At 42.3% G+C, this 21,414-nt stretch overlaps 1 protein-coding gene and 1 pseudogene across 1 annotated transcript; one reads left to right on the top strand and one right to left on the bottom strand.

The window, feature by feature from the left end:
• Positions 1–8,170: 8,170 nt before the first annotated feature.
• On the bottom strand, positions 8,171–8,722 carry LOC121757532. The gene has a single exon (XM_042153060.1). It carries the CDS (start codon positions 8,720–8,722, stop codon positions 8,171–8,173), a length of 552 nt encoding a protein of 183 aa, XP_042008994.1.
• Positions 8,723–11,987: 3,265 nt separating this feature from the next.
• Positions 11,988–14,374, top strand: LOC121757298 (annotated as a pseudogene).
• Positions 14,375–21,414: the final 7,040 nt, after the last annotated feature.

Genomic DNA, 21,414 nt, shown 5'->3' with positions numbered 1-21,414 from the left:
ATGTCCCGTGCATACGGGTGTTAATACTAGTTTAATAAAAACACAAGGAATTTAATTAGAAACAATCACCTGCGACGCTACTCTACAAAAATAAAAACACAAAACCTTTTATCTCTTTCACAAACCCTAGGAACACAGTTTAGGCAATTTCTTCAAAGATTCTTGGATAATTGGTAACAGAAACAAGCAACAACAATTTTTGGAGGTTTATTTCAGCGCGTGGTCGTGAATATCGTCCTCAATGTCGATGAGGTGGGTCCCTGATTTCAATTTTTTTTTCAATTTGGGTAGTTTTTTTCCAACTTGTGGTGGTGAATACGTTTTTCAAAATTCCCCCTTGTTTGTTTGTGTTTGTATGGGTTCCCACATATAAAAAGTTTGATTTGGAGTACGCGACTGACTTAGCAAGTTGAGTATTATAATTGAATCAACAAGTTTATTCATTTGCTTGAAGTTTTAGTAGTTTTATGAACCCCATGAATTAGACTACAAAGTATTTTGATTACAGATTGGTTGTTTGCACAATTTAGTTGCTGACTGAAATTTTGAATCAAAATTGCAGGGTTGAATTTGATATACATTTTCATCATGGTGGTTCTATTGTAAAAGATGGTGGCTTGGAGTTAGATGTAGGGGGAAATATAACTCCTAAGGTTGATTTTGATGAAGACAGATTTGGATTTTTTGATTTAATTGATGAAGTTAAGAAATTGGGCTATGATCAGTGGAGTAAACTTACATATAAGATACCTACGTCTATGAAAATGGTAGATATTAGAGATGACAAAGGTGTGATGGTGTTGTCGTCACATCTTGAGCTTAGAACAAGAATTTTGAGTGTGTATATTGTTGATGGAACACAATCTGGTGTTGGTAAGCCTGGCCTGGAGGATCCTAGCGTAGGGGATCCTGGTGTTGATGAGTTTAATGTGGAGGATCTTGGTGTAGAAGAGTTTACTTTGGGGGATCCTATCGCGAAGAAGTTTACCGTGGGGGATACTGGTGTGGAGGAGTTTACTGTGGGGAATTCTGGCGTTTAGTGTGGGGGATCTTGGAGTGGGTGACGGAGTAAGAGATAGGCAAGGGCGGGATGAGGGAGCAGGACAGGAGGAGGGTGAGTCAGATAATGAGATAAGTTATATTCCATCCAGTGACGAGGAAGATGAAACGGATGATGAGATGTACTATGATGAGTTGGCGTCAGATGATGAAGAATATACACAAGCCAGAGGGAAATTAAAACAATCAAATCTTAGGGTTATAAGTAATGAGTTATTTACAGGTGTTATATCTGCTTTTATTTACAGGTGTTATATCTGCTTTCTCCGAAAGCAGTGCTATAGTTGAACGTGGTGGGTCAGATAATGAAGAATCCGATGATGATGTCGTCTTTGATTCCACTGATGAAGAAGATGGAAGTGCCAGGCTAACATAAAGACGTAGAAGGTGTGTGTATAATCCCAAATGTGATCATAAAACATTGAAGTTGACACTTGTAATGAGATATGTGAATGGATATCAAGTTAGGGAAGCATTGACTGACAATGCAATGGTTAGGAAATACACTTCAAAATGGCTAATGAGGACCAGGTGGAAGCTGGATGTAAAGAACCTTGCAAGTGGAAGTGTTATGGGAGTAAGGTCAATAAGTATGGGTCTTTTGAGATAAAAAATTTGCAGGATGTCCACACATGCTCTAGGAATATGAAAAGCAAATTAGTTACATCCAGCTAAATTGCTAAGAAGTATCTGATCACGTTTCAGAGCCTGATACAACTATTAAGGAGCTGAGAAGAGACTTAGTGCAGAGGTACGCACATGATGCATCGAAGTGGAAGTTGTACAATGCGATAAAAAAAAGATCATTGAGTTGTTGACAGGCTCTGTGGAGGACCACTATGCAAATCTTAGGAGTTACGTATCGGAGTTGATGAAGGTAGATAAAAGAAGGAAGATTTGAAATTGATGTGGAAATTGGTTCATCATTTAAGAGCATATATATAGGGTTTAGTGGGTTGAGAAAGGGCTTCATGAGAGGTTGTAGGAGAGTTATAGGTCTGGACGGTGCATTTTTTTAAGACTTATTTAGGGGTTGTACTATTTTCAGCAATTGGAAGTGATGGGACAACCAAATGTTCCCAATAGCTTGGGCGGTTGTTCAAGTGGAAAACGAGGTTAATTGGAAATTGTAAGGAGTACATACATGGAATAATACAACAAGGCATGTCAAGAAGAAAACAAAGAATATAAACTCTTACAAGTATGTTGGATTTTCATTATTGCCCCAGTACAAGAAAACAAGACATCATGTATCAATAGCTTCGCAAACAGGTAGAACCATATCGAACATTGCTTCAAGCTACTAGCACGTATTCCACCTTGTCAATTCCCCTCACAGGATATATATAGTGTGATTTTTTTTCAACATTCTCTCACACTCAAAGTGTTTAGGTAAAATATGGAACTCTCAAGTCAATAAAAAATGTATAGTTTATCATAGGTTTGCTCGAAGTCTAGACTCTCCTCTGCTATGTTGTGAATATAGATCTAAGATCTGAAATGTCTTTTCTAAAGGTTGTAATGTAAGACTTTTTGGTTAGGTGAGGAACATTTGGCCAAAGTGACTTATAATCCCGACATGAAACTACAACTACTCCGCCATGCGTATTACAAATCTCAGTAGACTTAGGCTTTGCCTAAACTCTTCTCAACTTCCCAATCCTCATATTTTGTTCTTTAACAACTCTTATTCAATCTCAAACTCAATCTCCTTACCCAATCGAACACAGAATTTCCCTTTTCTTTCTTTCTTTCTTTCTTTGTTTATATTTTTGCATGCTTTGCATGTCATTTATTTTTTTCTTCTTCTTTTTTTTGCAACATTCTTGCTACTACAATATCCTTTCCCAAAAATTTCTTTTCCTGTGACCCAACAGAGATCCAACTCATAGTTTTGGCTATCAAATAAAAAGGCTTAAGCTCAAAATTGGCTAGCACAGGATTATGATTCGCAATTTAGTTCAAGATTAAGTTAAGGCTAGAAAGGATGGCCTAACATCATCTCCTATCACTATAATCACTATGCAGATTCAAGCAGACCGAGAGCAAGTTCTAGAAACATATGACATAGTTGATGAAAAATCACACATATATTTTTTTAGAAAAGATGTGGTCTAAATCCTCACAAGGTACTATTTGGCAAAAGACAAGGCAACGAGCAATTCACTTTTGACAAATCACAAATAGGAAACACAAGTCACTTAGCTAAATCAACAAGTTTTCGCAAACATTTTTAACCACATTTCATCATAGGCAACTCATCCAACAAACAAACTTAGTTCATCTCGCCATATAATTCCCATTCAATTTCACCGAAAGGAGCAAACAAACAACAAAAACACACAAAAGGTAAACACAAAAACCAAAAACAAAAACAAAAACAAAAATAAAAATAAAAATAAAAAGATAACTAAAAATAGGGAGAATGGAGGGGAAAGAGACTCAATTCCACTAAACATACCCCCAAACTTATTCCAAGTCAAGGCAAGGATAAGTTTGAAAGAGTGTGGAATTGAGGCTGACCTCTACTGATCTGGCGGGTGATGAGGCTGCCGCACCAAGCTAGCAATGAAATCCTGCTGCTTTTTGGCTGTGCGCCGACCTTTAAAGGCGCGAGAAAGGCCAGACCGGGCACCGATCCCGTGCAATTTTTGGCCACCACTTGATTAGGAATCACCCACTCACTATCTAAAATGGCATATCTGATGTTGGCATCTAACCACTTTATTACCTCCTTCCTCACCACATCCGACAGAGTGTCACCTTCTTCTCCCAAGAATGCATAATGCAGATATGGTGGTAGAGGTTTCAACTCTACTTTCTTATCCTTCTCTTCATCCTTGTCGTCTTCTTCTTCATTCCTAAGAGGTAGGAAATGATGACAGCGTGAATTGGGGATCTCCTTCACTGAATCTAGAGCACCTACAAACTCAATTAACTCAGGGTTAGCATCAAACATATCAAAAAGATGAAAGGAATAAATTGAGTTAAAAATACACCCCTCTAGTTGATCTTCTGACGAGTTGGTAAAGGCCACCCTTCTAAAGGGTTTCTCAAGGGATGGAACAGGGAGGTCTTTGGGAACATCTTTGACAAGCTGAGGGAGGCGGAGGAGGCCGTTGCCGCTGCGCAGGCGGCTTACGACGGGGACCCCACATGTGCCCACAGGAGTGAGCTTAGTCGTTGCACCGCCCTCTACGTACTCCGCACTAGGATGGAGGAGGATTTCTGGAAGCAGAAGGCTGCCATTCGGTGGGCGGCAGAAGGCGAAAGAAATTCCAAATTCTTCCATGGGTGGGTGCGTCAGAAGCGGGTGAAGTCCCGGATTCACGCCATTCAGGCAGGAGGACAGACTCTCACGGCAGAGGAGGACATCAGACAGTCGGCGGTTGGCTACTTCCAGCGGCTTCTCACGTCAGACGTTGAGCACTTGGAGCAGCCGGACCTTGATCTCTTGCGCAGTCTCCCAGAGACCGTGGACCGCGAGGGCCTCTGTGAAGTTCCCGACTACGATGAGGTGAGGGCGGTGGTCTTTGGTATCAATGGGGACAGCGCCTCGGGACCGGATGGCTTCTCGTCTCTTTTCTTCCAGCACTGTTGGGACATCGTTGGAGCAGAGGTGGTGGCAGCAGTGGCGGACTTCTTCTTAGGAGCTCCTATGCCCTGCAGCTTCACAGCCACGACCATCATACTCTTGCCGAAGAAGGCAAGCCCGGCGACCTGGGCAGAGTACAGGCCGATTAGCCTTTGCAACGTGACCAACAAGATCATCACCAAGATCTTGACATCGCGTTTGGCGCCGCTGCTTCCTCAAGTTTTGGCGCCGAACCAGAGCGGTTTTGTAAAGGGTCGTTTGCTTAGTGATAATGTGCTCTTGGCTCAGGAATTGATTCATGATATCGGCAGGTCGCTCATTAAGAAGGCAAATTCGCCAAATCTGGCCCTCAAGCTAGATATGGCTAAGGCCTATGATCGAGTGCAGTGGCCTTTCCTCCTCCTGGTGCTTGAGAGGATGGGATTCCCGCCGGGGTGGGTGAGTATGGTCGACCGATGCATCTCTTCATGCTGGTTCTCAGTGCTTGTGAACGGGGCTCCAACAAGTTTCTTCCAGTCTACGAGGGGACTTCGCCAGGGAGATCCATTATCGCCTTCGCTGTTCGTGCTTGCTGCAGATTATCTTTCGAGGAGCTTGAACAGGTTTGTTGACACACATCCGGATATGGAGTATAGATGTGTTAGGCGTGTGCCGGCCATATCCCATTTGTCTTATGCCGATGACATTATCATTTTTGTCAGGGCGCACAGACAGTCCGTGGAGAGGCTGGTACATTGTCTCGAGCACTATTCCGCCGTGTCGGGTCAGATGGTGAACAGGGGAAAGAGTCATTTCTACCTCTTTGAGAAGTTCAACGCTTGGGCGGCTGAGGTGGCAGAGGCGAGTGGATTCCAGCAGGGATTCCTCCCTTTCACTTACCTCGGTGTCCCTATCTATAAGGGGGGGCTGAAGGCCGACTACCTTTTAGATATCCGACAGAAGATGGTGGATCGGATTCACAGCTGGTCTCACAGACATCTTTCTCTTGGAGGGCGCCTCGCTCTGATCAAGAGCACCCTTGTCACCATCCCTCTTCACATCTTCCAGGTCTTGAAGCCGTATGAGTATTAGATGAGGGAGTTGGAGCAGATCTTGGCCCGGTTCTTTTGGGGCACGGTTGGAGAGCGGAGGAAGATTCACTGGGTTAGCTGGAAGAAGAAGATTTGCCTACCGTTGGATGAGGGAGGCCTCGGCATCCGTCGTTTCCGCGAGGTCGTCAAAGCTTACAGCATCAAGCTCTGGTGGAGATTTCTCGCGCAGGATTCTTTATGGGCGCAGTTCACCATGCGCAAGTATTGTTTCCATGCTGGTCGTGCTTTCATTTCTCCTTACTCTGTGCATGATAGTCCTATATGGCATCGTCTCACTGGTATTAGGGGTCAGGTGCATGGTCTCATTAGGTGGTCCCTCGGTGAAGGGCGGATTAGTTTCTGGGACGACGTGTGGGTCGGGGATCTTCCCCTTAGGACCTATTGTCCGCCTGGGACTGATCTTCCTGCCGCTGAGGTCTCTAGGTTTTGGCGTGATCATACTTGGCATGTTGAAAAACTGCATGATTATTTGGCTTTGTATGGTGTGCCTTTGTATGTGTTGGATTTTATCATGGCTGTTCCGATCGAGACGAGCAGGCGGGATGTTATGCGATGGAGCCTCACTGGCGATGGCGAGTTCTCGACGGCCTCAGCTTGGGAGCTCATCCGGACACGGTCCCCTAGACATTTTGGACTTAGCATGGTTTGGAATGCTGGGCTGACTCCGACCATCTCTGTCTTCATCTGGCGCCTCCTCCTCCAGAGGGTCCCTGTTGAGTGTTATGTTCAGGCCCGCGGTATCTCTCTTGCATCCAAGTGTCTGTGTTGTGTCTCTTCTTTTTCAGTTGAGTCGTTTCAGCATTTGTTTGTGTCGAGTCCTCTGGCGAGATCGGTTTGGGATTACTTCGATGGCTGGTTCCCTTACATTAGCACACACATTCACACGTGCACTGATATTGCACTTAGATTAGGTTTTTGGTGGAGGTCCTCTCACAGGGCCACCGCCCTGCACATCAGCTTCATTATTCCCTGTTTGGTATACTGGTTTATTTGGACGGAGAGGAATAGCTGCAAGCACCGCGGTATTTCTATTCGTTCTTCACATGTTATTTGGCAGGTTGTTCAACATTTGCGGATCTTGGTGGCGGCGGGTGTGCTAGTCCCCCTTCATTGGCGCGGTTGCACCCCGGCCGTCGACTTCATGCCTTCGATTTCTCCTCGCCGGCGAGTTCTACCATCCCTGCAAGTGCTTTGGCATCCACCCGACGATCCTTGGGTGAAGCTGAACACCGACGGGGCCTTTACTAGCTCGACGGGACAGGCAAGCGGTGGGGGAGTGGTTCGTGGTTCAGACGGTTCACTCCTGGGGGCCTTTTGCACGCCCCTCGTAGCTGGGTCGGCCTTCGAGGTGGAGCTCTTAGCTCTTCTTCACGGGCTGACTTTGGCTATGCAGTTCTCATCGCATGTTTGGGTCGAGATGAATGCGGCAGCAGTGGTCGCGGTGTTCACTTCAAGACACGGAGAAGCAGCGGATGTGAGACATCACATGGCTCGCATTCGCACTTTGCTCGCACAGACGCAGTTTATGTTCTCTCACATCTATCGAGAGGGCAACCGTTCAGTCGATTTTTTGGCAGGTAGGGGGTCCAGACCCCTGCCATCACCTTTGATGCGGATTCAGCGCCTCGGTCAGGATGGACCAGTTGGGCTATCCGAACTTCAAATTCAGATATCGAGATGGATGACTTCACATGGTTCGTGGTTTTGATTTATGGTTTTTTGTTTTCCTTTGGAGTTGGCCATCTTTTGGCCATCATCCTTGTTGTTATTTTGGTGTATAGCTTTGTTAGGTTTGTTTTCTCGTTATTTAGATGGTTAGTACCCGGTCTGTGGGGATACCATAGTAGCTTTGTTAGCTCTTGTGATTTGTATCTTTCGTGCGGACCGAGTCACTTTTGGGCTTGGATAATGTATGTTCTTTTGGTGATTTTTGATATATACAGGTTGGGGGTCCACCTTAGCCCCTCGCCGTGATGGTGTTTGAGGAAAAAAAAACACACTCATCCACCGTGGTCACCACATTGCAATGCTGAAAGCTTCCTCCGGATTCCCCCGCCGTGCCTCTTCAAGTCCTCATAGATGGAAAATGTTACACTTTGGCCATTGAAGCGAAATGTGAGCTCTCCATTATCGACATCAATCAAGGCCTTCCATGTGGCTAGGAAGGGTCTTCCTAGAATGAGAGGTACTTTTCCGTCCTCCTCCATGTCCAATATCACAAAGTCGGCTGGGAAGACGAATTCATTTACCCTTACCAATATATCCTCCACAATCCAGAGGACACTGATCTATCAGCCATCTGCAGCGTGATGGTGGTGGGCTTCAACGGACCAATCTTCATCTTTTTATACAAGGACAATGGCATGAGGTTAATGCTAACTCCAAGGTCACATAAGGTATTCCCCACAAAACAGTCTCCAATAGTTCATTCAATAGTAAAGCTCTCCGGATCGTTCATCTTGGCAGGAAGCTTCCTTTGCAAAATTGCACTACAGTTTTTCGTCAAGTTAACGGTTTCATATTGCCCCCACTTCTTCTTTTTGGAGACAGTCTCCTTAAGAAATTTAACATATCCAGGCATTTGCTGTAGTGCCTCAATCAGCGGAATGTTAATATGTACCTTCTTGAAGATCTCCCAGAATTTGGAGAACAAATCATCTTTCTTCTTCTTTTGCAGCACATGGGGAAATGGTACTCTGACCTCTGTTGGCTTGACTAGTGTGTTCACCTCAGGAGGGTGAACTGCAGGAGGTGATGTTTCAAGTTCATCATTTTTTGTCTCAACTTCTGCTTCTTCCATTGGTGAAGTGTTTGGCTCAGCTACAGGCTTTGGTGGGGTCTCTGGCATAGAAGGACCCTCATAACTCTTCCCACTCCTCAAGTGAATTGTCTTGCAATCCTTAGGATTTACAATTGGCTGCCTTGGGAATTGCCCTGGCTTATGCTGGCTGCTCAACGCTTGAGCAATCTGACTCATCTATGAATCTAAGTTCTTCAAATGTGCTTCAATGTTGTGCACGTCAGTCTTTACCTTTTCAAACCTCTTGTTTGTATGCTCCATGTTCTTATATGACTGTGTCGTGAAAGCATTCAGTATTTCCTCTGAACTCTTTTTCTGCGGCTCGATCATCCCTTGAGAGACTATGAACCCTGGTGGTGGTTGTAGGGTACTGTTGGGGTTCCCATATGATAAGTTAGGAAGCGTCTTGTTCCCAAATTGGTTGTAACTTCCACCCCCTTGGTTGGTGCATGAGTTGTTATAGTATTTATTGCCCCCTTGGTGTATGTAGTTGACATCCTCTACACCCTCTTGATACTGCTGCACAATTGGGCTTAACCGCATGAGATCTAACTTCTTGTGAATGAGATCTAACTTCACGCAAATATTCATATGCAGTTTTCTCCAAACACAGAAACTCTCCAGTTTTAAGCTTAAATATGCCAGCAGCTTGCATTAAATATTTTTGGCACTATGTGTCTCTGGTCATGTAGAAGGCATTCTGCCATCCACAAATGAAGCAATGTCCGAACAGGGATCTCATGACCTTTGGAAAACACTCCCAAATAAAGGAAGCATTCTTGCAAACGCTGATCCAATCTAGCGTAACTCAACTCTACATGCTCAAGAACACAATGCTGCACATTCTAATCCATAACATACATCGTGACATTCTCAGACGCCACCTCCCACTTCTCAGTCAGATTCTTGGCTTGACTAGACCACTAGGCTAATTCCAATTGCTGCTACTGCAAGTGGCAACCCATCACAATCTCGAGCCATCCGCTCCCCAGTAGACTTGAGCGTATCAGGGCACTTGTCAAGCTCACCAAAAATCTGTAACTGGAGTAATTCCCAACTCTTCTTCTCGGTCAAGAAACGCAGCACGTGAGGATTTGTGGCGACACGATTGTCATGACTGGTTATCAAGACTTTGCCCAATTGAGATGCCCTCCGACAGCCTTATCTCCTCCATCTTGAGCTCACTCAGCCTCTGCACGTACTCCTCCGCGTGCACTACACTCCCACCTCTCTCAGTACGGAGGGGATCACCTACAAGAAACCCTAAAACACACTCACAACAAAATAAAATAATCTCATAAACATGAGCAATTTTAATAAGTGATGGTGGATCCATTTTATTTTGTTGTGAGTGTGTTTTAGGATTTGTAGGGTTTGTTGTAGGTTGGAGATTTGTTTTAGGGTTTTTTGTAGGTGATTCCTTCCGCTTCTACTAGTACTAAGAGTGTCCACAATAGGGGAGCCCGGCGGCCGCCGAATCCGCGGCGCCTCCCTATAGTGAAGGACACATGGACCGCGGCTATCGGGGGCGGACAGTCCTCAGCCGACTACTCGGCGTGGACGGGGCGGGGGGGTGAGAGCCGCGGCAGTGCCCGCGGCGAGCTATTGCGGAGCCCGTGCACCGCGCCGCCGCCCGAAAATTTTTATTTTTATTTTTAATTTCGTGCATTTTTTATAAATACTCCCTCTAAAAAAACAATCCCTCCCACTTCATCCATACGCCACGCACATCTACACTCCCAATTTCACTCTCTATCCCTTTTTCACTCTATTTTTTTCGTTAATGAGCACGGTGGAGGCAGTGATTCCCTTGGCACCGGAGACTCGGGCCACGGCAACTATCCTCCTACATAGCCGTGGAGATCGAGTCTCACTCCCCCTCCATCCCAGTCGTGGGCGCCGACATCCCCGTCGTGGCAACATACACCCCAATATCGGGGTCAATCCTCCTCTGTTCAGAGGAATACGAGTCATTCTTAATCGGCGTTCGGGGATTACCGACCTGACATGGACGCGATCAACCATCCGCATCCGGATACCCCTTCTCACTGTTTCCAGCCCACCCAATATCCTCTGTCTGGATTTTGATAGATTCACATTGGAGCAGATGATGGGAATGATGAGTCCGAGCCTACCGGAGACTCCGCCAGCACGCGTGGAGACGCCGGTTCCAACGAGAGTCGGCGGGGGCGGCGGAGGTGTCGGCGGCTCCAGCGGTGGGAGAGGAGGCGGCTCCGGCGGTGGGGGGAGACGAGGAGGCGGCGACGGTTGGGGGAGAAGAGGCGGCGGTGACGGTGGGGCAGTCGGCGCCGGCAGCCGCGGCGGGGAGGCCACAGGGGGCGGTCGTCGGTCCACGCACTACACCAAAAGAGGAGTCCATTGCTGTGGCAAGGGACTGGGATGCCGTCACATCTGACGCCGCAGTTGGCAATAATCAGACCGAGTTACGCTTCTGGAGGTACGTTCTGGTGGCCTACAAAGAGTTCAAGCTGAGAGGCACCGCCCCGTGTGAGCCGGACCAGAACCGCACAAAGTGGGGGAGGATTCTGAAAGCTGTCAAGAGGTTGCGGGCATATACGAGAACAACATGTGCACTGCTGAGAGTGGCCGCAACGAAGCCGACATGAAGGCATTTTCATTCTCCCAGTTCAACATTGAAGGGTGGCCTAAGTTCGGCTACAGGGAAGAATTTCTCGTTATCGAGAACTGCCCGAAATTCAAGGCCATTTGTGCCGAAGAGCTTGCTCCTGGGCCGAAGCGGAGTAGACTCAGCAGAGCCGGGAACTACAGCAGCAGCAGCGGCTCACGTACAATCGACCTCAACGATGATGTTTCGGATGAGCCCTCCGCCACACACTCCAGACGCCCACGCCCTCAGGGCCAACAGTCCATTATCCGAGATGCTAGAGCCGCAGGTGCTTCCCGCTTCTCCGCGGCCGCATCTGGATCGCGCTCCATGGGTTCTACTCCCCACTCGGTGTTGAACAGGAACTTGGCTGTGCAGTTGATGAAACAACTCTAGGAGAACGTGTTCACTACGAGACCGCGACCGACCCGGTCACCAAGGCGATATACTACGAGCTCATGCAGAAGATTAGGGAGCAGCTGGGGTGGACAAGGGCAGCGGCGGCGGGGGCAACGAGGAAGATGGAGAACAAGCGGCGGATTCGGATGACGCCACCGAGTAGACAGTGGCGGTGTTTTTTAAAAAAAAATTATAAAATGTTCGTTGTATAATTTTCCCCTATCCATAATACAATGAATATTTGGACCCCAATTTTTTTTTTTTCGTTTACTAATTATTTTCATTCTGATAATTTTTATTCTAATTAAATTAAATATATAAATAATTAAAAAAATAATGTGATTTGTGACAAAAAGGTGTCCACTATTGCAATAAACACAAAAAAGTGGCTTGTCACCAAAGTGTCCTCGCTATCGCGGACACTATAATCATCTTCTCCCATTCTCTTCTATTCTGATTTCAAGGTTAATTCTCTATCACATTACACATGCACTCTCAAAGCAACCAATTCATTCTCTATGCAATTTTACCTCGCTTTATTTGAGTTGTGATACGTTCCTTCAATTTACAGGGCAACCTAACAACTCTGATGGCGAATCCATCCCCTTTTCCCTCCATAAATCTCTATTTGAAGCCACGGAAGTCTCTTCTCGTTCAGAATTCTGCTGGAAATGCTCGATTTCGCCTCGATAACTTGGGCCCGCAGCTGGGGTCCCGGAAGAAGGCGAAGAGAAAGAGCCGAGGCCACGCCGCCGGGCAGGGGGGGAGTTGCGGCTTCGGAATGAGGGGTCAGAAATCGTGGTCCGGTCCCGGGGTAAAGAGGGGATTTGACGGCAGCCAGATGCCCCTCTATCGATGAATCCCCAAATTGAAGGGCATTGCTGGAGGTACTTTAATATTTCTTTCAAATTGTTGAATCAATTTGCCTAATTTTGTTTTTATTCTTGGTAAATAGTGTTGGTTGACTTGAAAGGTGGTTGTGAGTTTGGTTGATTTGAATTTTGCATAGTAAAATGGAGAAGTGGCATGGGTGTAGAGGCACAAAAGTGATATAGTGGTTTCTGAATTCTGATGGATTGTGTATATGCTATCTTGTTACTGATATCTAGTAGAGTGGATTCATTCTTATTGTTTAATTTCAGGTCATTCAATGTACTTTGTTCCTCTAGTACAATCTTATTAGATTAAGTTCTAGATCATAAGCCTTGTGTGTGTGCTTTGTTGAGTGGACATTGTAGAGTATTGAGGTAAATTTGAAGAGGGCTTCCTTTTCGTTCGAGTTCTTCATAGCAGCACTAAATTTACATTAGGATATCGTGCTTGCCAAATATTTTCATATTAATTGCTAGCTCTATTTGAGAATATAGTAGAAAGGTAGAAGATATTTCTATATGTAATTATGTATTGGTTGGTTACCTTGATTGGCCACCTTGTGTAACCTTTTTGTTTTAAGATGTGTTTCAGTTTTTGTGAGTGCGCTCACAGATGCGAGTTGCAGGTGTATGCAGTCAGGATATGCTTGTCAACGATTGTCTCTGTGGCTGTATTTTGTTTTAAGTGAAGTTTGGGAACAAGTAGTCGTAATCTTTATTTACCTTGGGGAAGTTGGCCGCTTTATTTGAATTAAATTCAGCTGGTACCTCATAAGTTATAACTAACTTTTTTGCATAATCTGTTTGCAATGTTTGAAGCTTCTTATCTGATCATCATTGCACTGCAATGCCAGTTCAGTGATGCAATTGTTTCATGTCTGTACATGAACTACCTCCCCGTTGAATATTCTGTAAACTTTCCTGCCTGAAGCATCATCTGAGATGTTCAAATGAGCACAGTATATACTTAAGTTATGCAGATACTGATCTGGCTTGCTTTCGTGCATCCAGGCATGCGTGCTGGACTACCACAATATGTACCTGTGAACTTGAAAGATATTGCAGATGCTGGATTTCAAGAAGTAGAAGAAGTTTCGTTGGAGTCCTTGAAGAAGAAAGGTCTGATAAACCCATCAGGAAGGGAAAGGAGACTTCCTCTCAAGGTAACGAACAATTGAATGCTAAAATGTTGGGCATCTTTTACTTGAAAGAAGATTATATTTATCAGTCTTTTGAAATTGTATAAAAGCAACAAGGATTAATCTCATCTCTTTCATGATCACTGGAACCACTCTACTGAGATTACTCTTATCCATGTGTATTGAAGTATATATGAATGGTTGGTTTTGTAAAGAAAGAAACTTCCAGCCCCTTCACATATTTCTACATATTAGATGATTTATAATACCTAAAAAAACAGTTGGACTTCCATCATCTCTATAATACATTCAACTAAGAACTCAGTTGTTTGAACCTTCAGAAATCATTGGACTTCCATGTTAGCTCCTCATATAAATCTTGTATCAGATCTTAGGTGATGGGGACTTGAGTGTGAAGCTCGACTTCAAGGCCCGAGCTTTCTCAGCATCAGCAAAAGAGAAGATTGAGGCAGCTGGTTGCTCACTAACCATGCTTCCAGGGCAAAAGAAATGGGTGAAGCCATCTGTAATAAAGAACCTTGCCCATGCTGAAGAGTACTTCGCCAAGAAACATGCTTCAGCTGAGTCGACCGACTCACCTTCTGCTAGAGCCTCAATATTCTGAGATAGTGGAGTATAAGATATGTAAAGCAAGTATTCATTGTTGTATGTTCAAAATGTTATCTTTTGTAGGTTTTTTTCATTGAAACCATATTGAGTATTTGTTGAATATGTCAAATTGAATCAAATGGTTCATACGGCTGTTGTATATTGCAGCAACCTTTCAATTTTAGTTTCCACTTATTCATTTTATTCGGCCCCAAATGTCTCTATTTCTGTAATGTTAATATTGGAAAAATGGAACATATTTTTGGTTTCCACTTATTCATTTTATTCAGGCCCAAATGTCTGTTTCTTTCAATGTTGGCCTACATATTGTAAATTGGATAAATGAAAATTTCAAAAGTCGTGTCATTGTAGATTTGCAGAATTGTATTTATCATTTTTTAAGTATTGGGCATTAACTATTTTATCAACAAGCTAACCCAAGGAAAAATAAAAGGCTTAATAGTTACATAAATTATGTATTTTGGTCAAATTTAGTCAGTTTCATTAAGTTAAATCGATATATTAAATTATAAAGTTTCAATTTTTCTACATTATCATATTTATATTATAAAATTTGTCTTTTGATGATGTTTAAAATAACGTGTTTTATTAAATAAATGTGTGTTTTTTTTCTTATTTTAATGAATTAATGTTAATTTGAATATCACAAAATGACTATATTTTGTATATGGATGAAAACAATTAAAAAATTAATATTAAGATTTCAAATTTGGTGACTAGAATTTAACAAATTTATAACTTAAAAATAAATTAGCTATATCTATACATATATAAAAGTTGAGTTTTGGGACGTTTTGAATAGCTATTTTATGTAAAGGATGTAAATGCAATTAAAAAAAATTATTAAATGGCCTTTCATTTTTAACCCATTTAATTTCCGTAACTGTCACTATTTTTAGGCATTTCTTTTGAATAGCTATTTTATGTAAAGGATGTAAATGCAATTAAGAAAAAATATTAAATGGCCTTTCATTTTTAACCCATTTAATTTTCGTATCTGTCACTATTTTTAGGCATTTCTTAAAATTATTTTGGCTAAACAATATGGTGCGGGAGTTTTAAAATAAATTCAGCCTAACATTTGTAACTGGCATAATTATTTTAAGTATAAATTTGTGAATGTTATACGCAATATAGTTTCTTCATATGTTTGACTTATTATCATATTTATATTTATTTATTATCATTATAAGCAATGTATAAATGGTTACACTAATTAAGGAGTAATATAATAAGTGTTGTGTAATTTAATCATAATAAACGCCGCTGAACGGTTACAATTAATAATATTATAAATATATAATAAATAGGTATTGGAATTAGTTGTTACTGTTACACTGATCAGATGAGTTGTATAGTATAGTATAGTAGTAGTATAATTTATTATTAATTAATGGAATAAAGTCAAACATTGTTTAGTCCACAAATTCGTATATTACATATTTAATGGAATTAGCGTTACACTAATTTGTAACCACCGCATCATTAGAAACGTACTAAAAATGATTGAAAAAGATTCTTTATATATTTTGACTATAAATATGTGCCATATATAAGCTTATTACTCACTTCCTCATTGACTTCTCAAGTAGAATTTGTAATTTGTAATATGCAACCTGCATAACTTCATCAATCATCAAAGTTCTATGTGTTTTTGTTTGAAAAGACCAATCTTGAAGACAAGTTAAACGTGTCAGCTTAGAATGCATTTTTCATGACCGCATAATAGGTGTTTTGCCATTTCTTATCTTATCAGGTTTATAGCTTTGTTTTCCAATATAATAGTGTATTTCATTGCTTTTATATGATTATGGTGGATCTTGCTATAAAGCAGGATATTGAGAAGTTGCAATATTGTCGGGATATTTCTAGAGTATGTAGGAGAAACGACGAAACTTAAAATGTTTTTAGTAGAATATTTTATGCGTGATTGAATTTGTTGTTCATACCTATTTTAATTTGAGTTAGGTATCATCAGATATTTATACTGGTTTCGAGATATTTGTTAGGATCCAATTTTAGATTATTGGTGATGCTCCATGTATATTTTTTTGGATATTATTAAATTAATAGTTAATAAATTCAAATGTGTTATAAAGTTAATTATTACTCCCTCCATTTAATAAAAATATACATCTTTTGATTGCACATGAGGTTTTAATCTACAAGTGGTAAAGTAAGATAGATTAAGAGGAAAAATAAATAAAGTATTATTAATGGAGAATGAGTCTCATCTTATTAAGAGAAGATTTTTCAAAATTAAAAAGTGTATATTTCTTGTGAGACGGAAGGGGTAGTGCATTTAAAATTACATTTATTGCAAATGAATTCAATATGACAATTATTTAGTGTTATTTTCAGATATATTGATCATTTGGTAAATAATTCACTAATTTAACTAATGTTACATTTTTGTTACAATTTTTCATTCATCAATAATTTAGCATAAGTGGTTTGAACTTTTTGACATCTTAAATATGTGTATACAATTGTACATTTAAATTGGTTTATGTATTTATGATTTTAAATTCTCAAATAATGTAATTATATCTGATTTTAAGTAATTAATTCAAAATGTGAATTCACTGTGATAAAATTAACTGTGATGAGTAAAAAATGGTAATAACAATTAAATATGTGTATTTTTTGGACATTTTCAAAATTCATAATAAAATAATAATCTATACATATATAAAAGAGGAGTTTTGGCGTTATTTACAAAACTGCCATTTTAATTTAAAAAATAAAAATTTATTAGAAATAGTTTTTGTTAATGTAATAATGGAGTGCTCATTTCAGTTGGAAGAAGAAGAGAAGAAGAAGGAAGCTCGGCTTTGAGCTCGGCTTTGAGTTCGGCTTTGAGCCGAGAAGACAGTTGGTCTTGAGCCGAGAAGCAAAGGAGTTCGGTTTGTGTACCGAGAAAGGAGCTCGGTTGTGAGCCGAAGAGAGTGCTCGGTTGTGAGCCGAAAAGAAAGTTCGGTCTTGAGTCAAGAATAGAGTTCGTCTTGAGCCGAGAAAGAAGAAGCAACAGTTCGGTCTTGAACCGAGAAGGAAGTTCGGCCTAGAGAAACTAGCCGTTGGAGCAGCAGTTAGTTAGCCGAGATGTAGCAGTTATTCTTCTTGCTTTCTTGATTCTTCTTGTAGTTAGTTAGTAGCAGTTGCTACTTGATTGTAGAGCTTTAAATAGCTCAAAACCATGTACGTAGTGAGTAGTGAAAATCAATAAAGAGTTTTCAAGTTTTCTCTCCAAGATTACCATCTTCGATACTCTAAGTGTGAGTGTGTGTTCTTCTGCATTGTGAGTTATCATACAACTGTGAGTGTGTGTGTGATTCACCTGAGTGTGTGAAAGTCTTGTGCGTATTGAATCCCAACAAGTGGCGCCGTCTGTGGGAAGGGGATATTGAAGCTGATTTGCAGAGGATCAAACGGTTTCAGAGATGGCAGCAAGGCTTGATGCAGAAAAGTTCACAGGCAAGAATGATTATAGCCTGTGGAAGATGAAGATGAAGGCGGTCTTGATTCAACAAGGCTTGGCCGCAGTTCTTGCAAATACTGAAGAGAAAGGAAAGGCTCCAATGCTTGATGATAAAGCTCAGGCAAAGATGGAGGAGATGCAGCTCAAGGCACATTCTGCAGTGATTCTGTGCCTTGGAGATAAGGTCTTGAGGGAAGTTCAAGAAGCCAAGACTGCGGTGGAGATCTTGAACAGGTTAGATGAAGTTTACCTGGCAAAATCTTTGGCTAACCGGCTGTATCTCAAGAAGAGGCTCTATGCCTATAGTTTTTCTGGTGAAAAATCTATCATAGAGCAGTTGGAGGAGTTCAATAAGATCATTGATGATCTGGGCTCTGTGGATGTTAAAATTTCAGATGAAGACAAGGCCATTCTTACATTGAATGCATTGCCTAGCTCGTATGACCAGTTGAGTGATGCAATTATCTATGGCAGAGATAAGCCTATCACCTATGCAGAAGTCTACTCGGCCTTGATGGCTAAGGAACTCCAGAAGACTACCAGCAGAGGCTCTGCAAGCTCCAATGTTCAAGCTGCAGAGGCCTTGAATGTGAAGAAGTTCAAAAAACAGAACTTCAAGAAAAAGTTTGAGGGCTCTAAACCCTCAAGTTCTGATGCTCAGAAGGAAACCAGAGCATGTTTTTGGTGCAAGAAACCAGGGCACTTGAAGAAGGACTGCCATGCCTGGAAGAGAAAACTAGCCTCTGAGGGCCACAACACTTCTGATTGTGTAGAGAGTACTGATCCCCCTGCTCAACTCATGAATGTCAGTGATAATGGGATCAGTCACAGGTGGATAATGGACTCAGGGTGCAGCTTCCATATGTGCCCCAACAAATCTTGGTTTCATGATCTTCAGGAAGCATCAGGGACTGTAGTTCTTGGAAATAACCATGTGTGTCAGATCAAAGGGATAGGGAAAGTGAAGCTAAGTTTGCAAGATGGCTCTATAAAGATCCTAACTGGGGTGAGGTATATTCCGGAAGTGAAAAGAAATCTCATCTCATTGGGAATGCTGGAGGAGAAAGGGTTCACCATATTGATGAGTCAGGGAAAGATGCTTGTGAAATCTGGGAATGCAGTGATGATGGAGGCTGACAGAGAGCACATTCTCTATTATCTGAAGGCTAAGGCTGTTGATGGAGAAAGCAATGCAGTGTCAGATGATTCCATAATGCTATGGCACAAGAGATTGGGCCATCCAGCAGAAGGAAGCTTGAAAGAACTCATCAAGAAGGGCCTGATCTCTGGAGATTTCAACAAGATGGACCCCTGTGAGCAGTGTATACTTGGAAAAGCAAAGAAGGCACCCTATCCTACAGGTATTCACTCTTCTACAGCCCCATTAGACTACATACATAGTGATCTCTGGGGCCCTTCACCTGTAAGCTCAATTGGTGGTGGGAAATACTACCTTGCTATTATTGATGACTACACTAGGAAACTGTGGGTGTACATACTGAAAGAAAAATCAGAGACATTCACAAAATTCAAGATATGGTGTAAAGAGGTGGAGCTAGAGAAGGGAAGGAGTGTTAAATGCCTAAGAACTGACAATGGCTTGGAATTCTTGTCTACTGAGTTTGATCTGTTTTGCAAAGAGAAGGGTATGAAGAGGCACCGCACTGTTCCTGGTAACCCCCAGCAAAATGGTGTTGTGGAGAGGATGAATAGGACTATCCTAGAGAGAGTAAGGTGCTTGTTACTCAGTTCTGGTCTGAGCAACAGATTTTGGGGAGAGGCTGTGTATACAGCAGCCTATCTCATCAATAAGTGTCCATCTACTGCCCTTAAGTCTGAGACTCCTGATTACATGTGGTATGGAGCCCATAGTGACTACTCAAAATACAAGGTGTTTGGGTGCGCAGCCTATGCTCATGCTAGGCAAAGTAAGCTTGAGGCTAGGGCTCTGAAATGCATATTGCTGGGGTATCAGAGGGGTGTTAAGGGGTATAGGCTCTGGTGCATTGAGCCTGGTAGGCAGAAGGTGGTGGTGAGTAGGGATGTTGTGTTCTTGGAGGATCAGATGCCATACTTAAAAAGGAAGCTGGACTCCAATGAAGTTGAGAGTGATTTCCTCAAGGTGGAGCCAGTGGGACTTTGCCAAGGAGCAGGTGGAGCCTCTGACTCAGAAAGTGAGTCTGAACCAGAGGATGATGGTGCTCTAGCTCGAGGTAGAAAAAATGATGAGCCTACAGCAGATTCTGCCAGAGAGTACCAGATAGCAAGAGATAGAGGCAGAAGAAATACAAGACCACCTGAAAGGTTTTCTGATGTGGTCTACTATGCACTTTGTGCTGCTGAGAGCATTGATATTGCAGATCCTCTCACATATAAAGAAGCCATGAAGAGTAAAGACAGAGAAAGGTGGATTGAAGCCATGAATGAGGAAATGGAATCTTTACTCAAGAACAAAACATGGATTTTGGTGGATAAATCCAGACTGACTACAGATGGAAAAGAAAGGAGGCTGATCAGTTGTAAGTGGTTGTTTAAGAAAAAGATTGAGACCACTGATAAAGATAGAATCAGATTCAAGGCAAGGCTGGTGGCTAGGGGCTTCACACAGCAAGAAGGAATTGATTTCAATGAAGTATTTGCTCCAGTTGTTAAGCACACTTCGATTAGGATCTTGTTGGCAGTTGTGAACCAGCTAGACTGGGAGCTACAACAGCTTGATGTGAAGACAGCCTTCCTCAATGGGGATCTAGAGGAGACTATCTTTATGGAACAGCCAGAGGGCTATGTGAAGACTGGAGAAGAAGGCAAGGTGTGCCTGTTACAGAAAAGTCTTTATGGACTTAAGCAAAGTCCTAGACAGTGGAATAAGAAGTTTGATGCACAGATGAAGAAGATTGGCTTCTCCAAGTCAGAATATGATGATTGTATTTACATCAAGAAGGCAGGCAGGACTCCCATTGCCTACCTATTACTCTATGTGGATGATATGCTACTTGCAGGCCCTTCTATGACAGAAATTCAGAAAGTTAAACAAGATCTGAAGTCGAGCTTTGAAATGAAGGATCTAGGAGAGTCAAGGAAGATCCTAGGCATACATATTCAGAGAGATAGAGGCTGCAAGAAGCTGTGGATGCTGCAAACTGATTATATTGACAAAGTTATGCAGAGATTCAGAATGGAGAATGCTAAACCTGCCTCAACACCCTTGTCCCAGAGTTTCAGATTATCAAAGGAACAAGCTCCTAAAACTAAGCAAGAGGCTGATGAGATGGAGGCTATCCCTTATGCTAGTGTTGTTGGGAGTATCATGTACACTATGATTTGTACAAGACCAGATCTTGCTCATGCTATCTCAGTGACTAGCAGATACATGGCAGACCCGGGGAAGGAGCATTGGAATGCTCTTAAATGGATATTGAGGTACATGAAGTCAACTAAGGACTGGGGGATTGTGTTCAATGGCTGGGAAGGTGGATCTGAGGAGGTTGTGCAGGGGTATTGTGATGCAGACTATGCTGCAAATCTGGACACCAGAAAGTCTCAAACAGGTTATTTGTTCACCATGTTTGGAACTGTGATCAGTTGGAAATCAGGTCTGCAGAGTGTAGTTGCTCTCTCAACTACAGAATCAGAGTATATAGCTCTCACTGCAGCTGTACAGGAGAGCTTTTGGATCCAGGGAGTGATTTCTGATTTTGGTTTTGACCAAGAAACAATGGTGATTC

The sequence above is a fragment of the Salvia splendens genome, chromosome 12 (assembly GCF_004379255.2).
Source record: "Salvia splendens isolate huo1 chromosome 12, SspV2, whole genome shotgun sequence".
In the NCBI taxonomy this organism is placed as follows: Eukaryota; Viridiplantae; Streptophyta; class Magnoliopsida; order Lamiales; family Lamiaceae; genus Salvia; species Salvia splendens.
Note: the sequence above shows the minus strand (reverse complement) of the source record. Positions and strands in the feature narration are given on the sequence as shown.